Source organism: Rhododendron vialii, chromosome 10a, assembly GCF_030253575.1.
Source record: "Rhododendron vialii isolate Sample 1 chromosome 10a, ASM3025357v1".
In the NCBI taxonomy this organism is placed as follows: domain Eukaryota; kingdom Viridiplantae; phylum Streptophyta; class Magnoliopsida; order Ericales; family Ericaceae; genus Rhododendron; species Rhododendron vialii.
Window position 1 is genome coordinate 6,561,068 of NC_080566.1, and position 9,887 is coordinate 6,570,954.

Here is a 9,887-nt window from a genome sequence, read left to right on the forward strand (position 1 = left end):
TCCAAATTAAATGCATATGTTAATCCAAAAAAGTAACTAAATTGAGATGTTAATTATAAGATAGATAGATGGACACTAATAAGTTTAAGTTTTCTTTATAATTGGTTCGAAAGACATAAGTGTTGGAAACGATCTGCGATAACCTAATTTGACTGTCAAATTCGCCTTATCTCTTACATCTCCGTTGACTTGGAACGGGAATTTCCCTATCTGGGTTCAGTTGGAGGCTGCGTTGGATATTTCTTCAGATTGAATAAAAGTATCACTCCTACCGATTGACCAAAAAAAAAAACCCTCATCTGTAATACTGTTAACTCTAGAAAGAAGAGAACGCTTGAGATTTCCAAACAAACCTGAAGGAAGTTGGGGCAAAGCGAGTAGGGTCAAGTGACCCCATTTGTACTTACTCCCGATACAATATCGAACATAAATGTATTTTGAGTCGTTCATTAATGCTATGGAGGAGTTACGATCATACAGCCGCTGGTACTTCTTTTGTGAGATTTCTTTCGTGAACTTTTGTCGAAATCCATTAGTATGGACCTTTCTGCTATTTCTTGACATCCTTCACCCGATTTCTTCTCTTCTCCAGATTCGACTCCGTTCTCCAGCTCTTTTGCGTCTTTCGTGATATCATGATCTGTTGTGGTCTTTCATGTATTACCTTCTTATGTAATACCTCTAAATAATTCGTAGCCAAAATAAGGCCAGTCGGTATTGGGCATGTCAGCGAAACCAAAAAGCTCCATTACAATTTTGTTGAACAAATGTGGGTTTGCATCCACTCAACTCATCATTTGGATCAAAAGATTCAGATGGGCACTCACATCTTATGATTTTGATCACTTTCCAAAATGCAGTAGCTATTGAACCCACAAGCACCACCTCCTGTAGCTTCCCCAATTGCCAAGCAAATATCCGATGTAATGAAGGACAAAACAGTCCATTCCATAGGCCTTCTGCCAGCTGAATTAACAGATTTTGGGTAAACATATTGCCTTAGAACTCCATCATGCCCAGTAATCGCATGCTGCTAAAAATGGCTAGTTGAAGCAGCATCTGAAGATACAAATTCAAGTACACTTTAATTCCTTGCCACCAGATATAAGAATCCAGATTGGTTGAATACCACCTGAAATCAACTGCCAATAGTTATGGTGGCCTAGTAAGCAGAGTTGACAGAACTTGGCCAATAATTAGGTGTAAAGCGTGAGAGTCGATCCCATCTGGCTGCATAATGAATTTGAATCTTCCGATTGTGTAGCTTGTTTCTCGGAAACAGACCACCAGTCTGATGCCTTGGCTCGATATATATGTTGGCAATATCACCTCTGTTGCATTATTAGAATTATCACTGAGTAACTGAGCGATTGCTGCACGATAGCACGAAGTTACCAGTGTTCCATGGCTGCATAGGAAACACCGGTATCAGTCAAATCAAGACCATATCTGCTGCCCTTTCGGCTCAATGACCGTGAAACTCCCATCTGTCACAAATTGAATTTTGGATCCTTCTGGGGCTAGAGTAGCTCCATTTGCTGGCCAAACTAAGGCCTTTTAGGGTATTTTGTTGAACCAGATGGCTAACAGGTAGTCTCTGTAAGAAATATTTTAGAGCCCACCTAGTCACATGTGTGATTATAGTTAGTTGCCCACTTTCATTATATGTAGTGGTGGTTTCAAAAGCTTTTGGCTCTCCACTATCTTCATAAGTGTGTTTCTATGATGGAGGGACACTATAAGATTTCTTGAGGAAGATTAAGTGTCCCTAACCTAGCATCTATATAAGCCTATGATATCCATCAAACAGGGCAACTTAAGTCATGTATAGGTTAGAAGACAGCTAGATCTAATACGGGTGTGTTCGGTATTCAACTTGAACAACAATGGCTAGAGGTTAGTTCGATCTTATTTCCGCAGCGTATACCGGTATGGTATATTCATCTTACAGTCTCCAGTTCCAATCTGTTGGAAGCTGAAAGCAAAGCCACCGGATGGTGATACCCATAAAGAGTTGTTAACATCTGCAGTAAGCCAAATAGTAAGATTGCTGGAAGATTGAGCAATCAAAAGAAAAAAGTATCGAAGCAGATTGGATGAGGAAGCTAAAAAGCTATAGAATGGAATCAGTGAACTGGGAACAGGTCTTTTCATGGGTCTTAACAAATGGGAAGGTACCATGAGATTGTCATAGGCTATCAATTTATGCATTTGCTTGTCTCTTTCAAGTTTTCCATCAGACATTAACACTGCCTTTCTAACATTGACTTCTTTTAGCAATAAGACTAAAACTAAATGTTATAAGCCCAAAATATTTCAGCTACCTCATCCACACCATTCTATCCAAACAGCCTCACCTCACCCAACACTATAAAGGTACAGAAAATGGACATAAATTTCAATCCATCGCAATTCAAATGGTTCTCTAAATCAAACGGGACTACTTACACTACTACGAATAACCAAACAAGCCCTTTGAGGTTAAGTTCATATATGACCTCATATGCAGCAACGATGGAAATAAACAGGAGAACGGCCTATACATGTTTTGCTTGTTGCAACTGTCTATCAACATAGCAAGCCCTTTTGTAGAATGAATTCTAGAGATTACTTCACCCAAGCCTGAAATTTAGGCCCATCGAAATCTAGTGAAGAAACAGTAGGTGCCTGGTTTCTCAAGTAACACTCTTTAAACCAATAGTTAGTAACTGGCAGCCTAAGAGTAATTTTACACCGATATGCTGCCAAGAGTGCTGACAGTGGATGGACAGCTCATTTCCTAATGCTTCACATGAAAGAAAAGACAATGAAACAGTACCCTTTTCCTGGACTCATCCCTTTTGCAGCTCCATGCTCTCCACAAGCGGCATGCAACTGAGAAATCACAACAATCGATTATAACTAGCAAAACTGACATACCGACACTGGCACACATGCTCTAAGCACTTTATAGATTGGGCCAGCTCTAAGCACTTTCTATTAATAAGTTTTGGGATCAAAAAACAAACCACCTCTCTTGAATTTTGAAGAGAGCTGGGAAGTTTTTTTGCTTTATCTATACTGAATTATTGTTAAGAGTTTGGAAGTTTTTCTTCTTTTTTCTCACCAAAAATCACTATTGTACTAGTTGTAGTTAGAGAGGTTTGAAAGCCTATGGAATGCATAAGAGTACATCGTGCCAACCACTGGGCTACCACTCCACTTGCTATACATGACTATCTTATTGGTGATATGAACATTGGAGTTTTTGCGGCCAGTTCAACGGAGCTTTACTTTGGCTTTATTTGCAGCCCTACTAGTGGATGGTGGAATTGGTCCACCCGAAACTTGATTTATGAGATCCTAAACCATAGCGATCTTCTTCAACTAACGGCCCAATCTCTTAAATAAAATCATGTCTCAAGAAACTCACCATTTCATTGTAGAAATCCTAAACCGTAGATATCTCCTTCAAAGAACGAATTTAATTTTGTTCACCCTCCTTAAAAGAGGGTGAACGTTATCCTCCTTCCTATTGATTGAAATGAAGTGGATCTCACCAGAAACTGATGTCATTCTTATCAAAAAGTGTATTGCAGGGGTGGGACTTACACCATTTCAACTAATAACAGGGAGTGTAACGTTCATCCTCTTTTAAGGAGGATGAACAAAATTGCACCTCAAAGAACGGGCCTATACTGTAGTTTTTAGTCAAGGATTGATCAATTCACCCATCACTCATATGTCAGAAAACAACCGGCCGGTACTCATGCCTTGCCAATATGCCAATGTTCGTTACAAAAACAAAGCAACAGAAAAGGTACAAAAGTTACAAATATCAATCGTGAATTGCAAGTAGTGTTTAGACACAAACATTGGTATGGGCGTTACAGGGACGGAACTAAAATAATTTTGTTATATTTTCTTATATTTTGCATAATTATGAAATTAAGTGTGCTACTCCCTCCGTCCCTTTTTAAATGTCCTACTTCGTAATTCCAACTTATTAAAAAAACATCATCATTATACCTTTCACATCAACTTTTTCTTCCACTTTCCCTACTTACCCATCATTATTACACTTTTTACTCACTAACTTTTCAAAATGGAATATACTTTTAGGGACAAAATAGACAATGTACCAACTTTTACCCACTAACTTTACCAAATGGACACTTATTAAGGGACAGCCCAAAATGGAATACTGGACTATAATAAAGGGACGGAGGGAGTACTACACATAAACAAGTGCATATATCTTGAAAATATGCATATAAAATTAGTTTTATGTTTCAAGTCATATAGTGCATTTATACTTGTTGATTTTTGAACTATTTGTCAATTTGGATCGATTCTTTCTTAATTGTACTTATTTTTAACCGTCTAAGAGCAATCTCTTAAAATAATATCATTAATAAAACTATATCGATCATTCTAAAACTTGTCGATATTCATGTAAAACCTACTCTCAAATTTTGTCTGAGATTTTGTGCTTATTTTTACATAATTTAAGTGAAAGTATGTGTTATATATTTTTGTAGTTTGTATTGCATGCCTTAATTATGTAATGATCTTATTGTGGTTAACTAGAAAGATAAATTTTCGCCACTATGATTAACAAGGTGCCCCCACTGAACAATATTTCTGAATCCATCCCTGACGTTACGTCAGTCGTCAAACACCTCGTCTCGTATGCGAAACGCAACAATTAACCCATTAATTAGCAGATTTATAATTGTAAGTCACCATTAGAAAATCCCATTCAACCAAGTGCAAACATCGTCGTGGTGAGGCCCAGCCTATATAGCTTTGGGCACAACATGAATATCACGTTGGCGGTGCGAACTACAGGAGTCCCATGGACTCTCTCTCTCTCTCTCTGAGCTAGGTGTTCAAAGGCCTCAACAAAATAACATCTCTCTCTCTCTCTCTGAGCTAGGTGTTCAAAGGCCTCAACAAAATAACATTTTTGCAATATGGAATCGCAAAGAACAAAATAAATAGAGGAAGGGAGTCCAAGCAGAGTAAAAATCCTATGCTTTGTAGATTAATCATCAAATTTGCATGTTATGCTTACTGGAACGACTCATTGACCGTATCTATCGTCTCTTTACAATAATTAAGCACTCGGTGTGCAGACGAACTTCTAAACATGGACAATGTGCTCCGTCCTCAAAATAGGGATGTCGGGCTCTTGACACTCTTTAATGCCCTAACATCATGGTTAAACAAAAACGGATTAACTACCTAGCTCCACATCTCCCAAGCAGAAACTCACAATATTTCTTTTTTCCCAATAAAAAAGGAACTCGCCGTTTATCAACGGTGCTGCATATATTCTTAACTCACCCTTTCACTGAAACCCTAGAGCATAGTGATCTCCTTCAAAGAAGGGTCCTATGCCGGTTTTTACCAAGACTCCTTAATGCCGAACTCACCCATTAACCATATGTCAGAGAACGACCAAGACTCATGCAAGCTCGTTACAAAAACCAAGCAAGAGACAGAGTACCAAAGTTACAAGGTCAATTGTAAATTGCAAGCAACATTCAGACACTGTCATGGGGATTGGCATTACGTCGAACACCTCATCGCTCATGCAAAATGCAACAATTAATCCATTAAATAGTAGATTCAGAGTTGTGAGCATAGCAGTAGAAAATCCCATTCAACCAAGTGCAAAAATCGTGCTAATTACGGCCCAAGATATATATTTGGGCACAGCAATGTGGCCTTCCCTCGAAGATTTGGTACTCAAGTTGTATGCATGGACTTTTTCATCAGCATGCAAGGGTGCAAATAGAAGCTATAGTCTAAATCTACAGCAAATAAGTTAATCTGCAGAAGCTATATTAGGCCAATTTGAAATGATGAAAGCCCCTCAACACAAGCTTTCCATGGAAGTTCCAATATACAAAACAACACGAGGAAACATATACCAAATATATCAAGAACTCAATAATATATAATTCTCAGTTTCCCTAACAATAATATCATCAGAAGCAAAGTAGCTAATTCAGATTATAAAAGAAAAGGAACACAGAGATAAAAATATCCCTGCAACTCAACTGTTAATCTGCGACATTATGAAAGAATACATATAAAGAGCAGGTTGCTTAATTTGCACAAATCGTGGCTCAGTAAACACATCTCTTGACTGAAACTAAGTTCTCTGTGTAGGAAAGAACTTCAAAGTTTATTGATCTCAGATCATACTCTTTAATGTTTTGGGTACTAAGATTGTATGACACCATCTGGAAATCGCCCCCCCACGAGAGAAGAAGCTCGCCGTTTTGCCGAAATCCCAACAAATCATGCAGTCTCAATTTTGGTCCGATACTGTATTTTTTATTCCAAGGATCCTTAACTCCGTTCCCATCCCTTACCCATATGTCAAGGCACGACTCTGCAGTCAAACTGCCAAGCTCCGAAGTAACAAGGGCAAGGGAGCCCCTCAGAACGCTAAGGCTACACACAGAGGCAATCCTAAAAACCTCGGGTAAAAATACTTGTTCAAACAATTCATCGAACATGTGGAAAGCAATAATTGTATAGTAACTACTATTGGGATCACTAGCCACCCAGTAAAACACCCCATCCAACCATGTCAAACGGTAAGGCCGAGAACAGAATTGTATATCTTTTGGAACTATAGCAACGATTTCTCTCCACGAGTCGGTACTTGTATCATAGATTTGAACTCTTCGATCATTGGTTTTATAAAGTCGGACGACTATAAGCACTTTATAATCATTGGTTTTGGGATCAAAAGCAAACCCTAAACCGTTACAAATGTTATCAATACCAAAATAGGGTTGAGGGAGTAGCCTGAATTCTCTCATTGCGGGGTTGTATAACATGATAATTTTGGTGGAGGGATCGGTGAGACAAACGACCCCATTGGAAGAGCCGGATAGGTGGAGATCATGAAAGCGGGGACTAACGAAAGGCACGTCAAGATCGTGGATTGGAGTTTCGTTGGAGACCAAGGACAGGGAGAATGTCGGATGGGGTTTGATTAAACGTTTGACGAGGAGGGATTCCTTTTTTGGGGAGCGATTGTTGTGGAGGGAGATGAAGCAAGGGCTTTGGATGAGAGAGTACCAGTTTTTGCAGACTGATTTGAATCGGAGGAGGGATTTCACGGGGAGACGAGATAGAATAAGCATCAACACGTCTTCCGGCATCTCTTGGTTGATTGCCGTGGGGATACTGCTGAAGAATGATGATAGGCAGGCCAGGGACGACAAACACTCACTAGGAAACCGAATATATATAGATTTCTCGAAAGGAAAAGGCAACACTGCAGCTAGGTAGGAGTATATTGAAGTTTTAGAAACTTATTCACCACTCCGCGAAATCTCGGTCGTTTATTTCGGTAACTTATACAAAACAACACGGTAAATAGTTTTTCTATTTAACTATTATAGATAGGTGAAAGTACAAAACAACACGGTTGAAAAAGAGAAGAAAATAGTACTATCTTAATAAAAGATATATATGTATAATAGATAGTATTGTTTTCTGTTGAAACATTGAAAAAGACGTGAGTAGCTAAAAAGGAAAAATGTGCATTGTCAACACTAGCATTTTTACCTAACAACGAGAAGCGGAAGCTATGTTGGGGTTTGGGGGTCATGCCCCTGAGCCCCCCGAGTTTTTAACTTTTTATTTTGTAGTAACTGATTTTGAATATTATTGATAATTATTCGTGTATAACTACTTATAATCTTAATTTCCGGTTGATTTGATAAAAAATTGATTATTTTACATTCTCATTTTTCAATTTCTTTCATAAATAAAAAATAAGCACGTGACTGTTGAAGTAGCCTAAAGAAAAAAATAAAATGATTATTAGTATATTTTAACTGCATTAAGCTATAATAATTTCAATGTGCAAATGTTATCTATATAATAAAACAATTCAGTATTTGAATCCTATGTATATAAATCTAACGGCCCAAACTTAGCCCTCATAAATCCTACGGCTAAGAAAAGTCCTAGGGTTGTTAAATCCTATTTTCGATCTTCTCTAACATTTCCTATTCCAATTCTCTTTTGTTATGGAAAGATAGAAAGCAATAAATTTCATTGCCAAAAAAAGAGCCGGATTTTGAAATAAAAAATGGAGTAATTTTTGAAACTAATAAAGATGAAGAAAATTGAATAAAGAACAAAATATAAGCCAAGTGGCTTATTAAGCCAAACCCACTACCCTTTCAAAGAATGCAATCACACCCGTCAATCTCCGATGAATGAAAGTCAGGGGGTAGAATCCGCTGCTCGTATGGATGGTATCGAATCAGCTGTTGAAGGGCTGTGGGACTTCCCTTACTTAGTTACCATAGCTATATGCTTAACATATGCAAGTCGAGTCTTCTTATTCACAATTGCGGCAGTCTCGCTACTTCTTTCGTTTTAGACCTCAGAAAGCCAAGTCTTAATATTTTGCAGCATCAACTCGAACTCATGAGGATTCTTTTAGACTATAAATCTTCGACAAGAGTTATTGCATGTGTTCTTAAAACGTAGTCAAACATGTGTGATCCTAGTGTAACTATGAAAAAATCGCTAAGGTCTTATGGTCTGCTATGAGCACTAGAGAGTATGTGTAACATCCACCAAGTGAATATGAACACTTGAAATCAAGCATTTAGCAAGGCCCTTGGAGTATTAATGACTGAACTACGATAATCGTTGTCTGGACATAGTAATCGTCTAGTAAGACTCTTCGCTCTCGCTCTCATTTCAGGTTCCACTCTCACTCCCTCGCAATCCTCTCACTCACAGATTTTTTAGTTTAGATGTTTGCGAATTAAATATATATGCTTTCACGCTCCCATTCTTATGGCAATTCAACCCGAACATATGGGTGCCTCCAAAAGGGACTCAGTGAGTTCAAATTTTGATTCAAATCTTATTTTTAGAGCTCCAAGAGTAAAATGTATGATGTATACATTAGGTAACTTATTTGCCGTTTATATTTCGCAAAATATGTACTTCCATCAGTTAGTTATCGATGCTGATACATTTGTCATATGCTCTTTCAACTCCCTAATTTGAATCCTGCGGATCAAGTTTTCAGCTCATATGAAACCCACTCCGTTATTGTTCCCTTGGATGATCACTCTTGGCGGCCATTGAACAATGAGCTTAAAGAAGTCAAGACTCACAGGTGGTAGAGAGAGAGAGAGAGAGAGAGAGAGAGAGAGACGATGATCAACAACCATTGTGAGTTTGACATTGCCTTTTTTAAGTTGCCAACGTTCTCCGTCGTGAATTTTTAAGAGAGAGTAGGGAAGATATACACATGACGATCACGTTGGCAATGCAAACTACATGAGTCGCATGGCCTCTCTCTCTAAGAGCTAGGTGTTCAAACGCCTCCACAAGACAACATTTTTGCAATACCGAATCGCAGAGAACAAAATAAATAGAGGAACGGAATCCAAGGAGAGCAAAAACCCTATGCTCTGAAGCGCATCCCGTTTTCAAATTTGCATATTAACCTTATTGGAACAACTCATTGATCATACACATCGTCTCTTTAAAGGAATTAAGCACTCGGTGTACTGAAGAACTTGTAAACACGGACAATGTGCTCCTCATAATAGGGATGTCGGGTACTTGATACTCTTTAATGCCCGAGCATCAAGGTTATACGAAAACTAAATAACTACCTAGCTCCACATCTCCCAAGCGGAAACTCGATCGTAACATTTCCTTTTTTTTCCCAACAAACAAGGAACTCGCCATTTATCAATGGCGCTGCAATTATCTTCAAAGAAGAAACTCTCCCTTTCACTGAAATTCTAGCGCATAGTGATCTCCTTCAAGAGAAGGGTCCTATGCCGGCGTTTAGTCCAAGACTCCTTGATACCGATCGAACTCACCCATTAACCGAGAAC

At 38.5% G+C, this 9,887-nt stretch overlaps 1 protein-coding gene across 1 annotated transcript; it reads right to left on the reverse strand.

The window, feature by feature from the left end:
* Positions 1–5,922: 5,922 nt before the first annotated feature.
* Positions 5,923–7,217, reverse strand: LOC131304538 (F-box protein At5g49610-like). Its single transcript, XM_058331790.1, has one exon. The coding sequence runs from the start codon at positions 7,164–7,166 to the stop codon at positions 6,117–6,119; it is 1,050 nt and encodes a 349-aa protein (XP_058187773.1). The 5' UTR covers positions 7,167–7,217; the 3' UTR covers positions 5,923–6,116.
* Between the last annotated feature and the right edge of the window lie 2,670 nt (positions 7,218–9,887).

Coding starts and splice junctions, on each gene's coding strand:
- LOC131304538 (XM_058331790.1), bottom strand. CDS start 7,166: ATGCCGGAAGACGTGTTGATGCTTATTCTATCTCGTCTCCCCGTGAAA.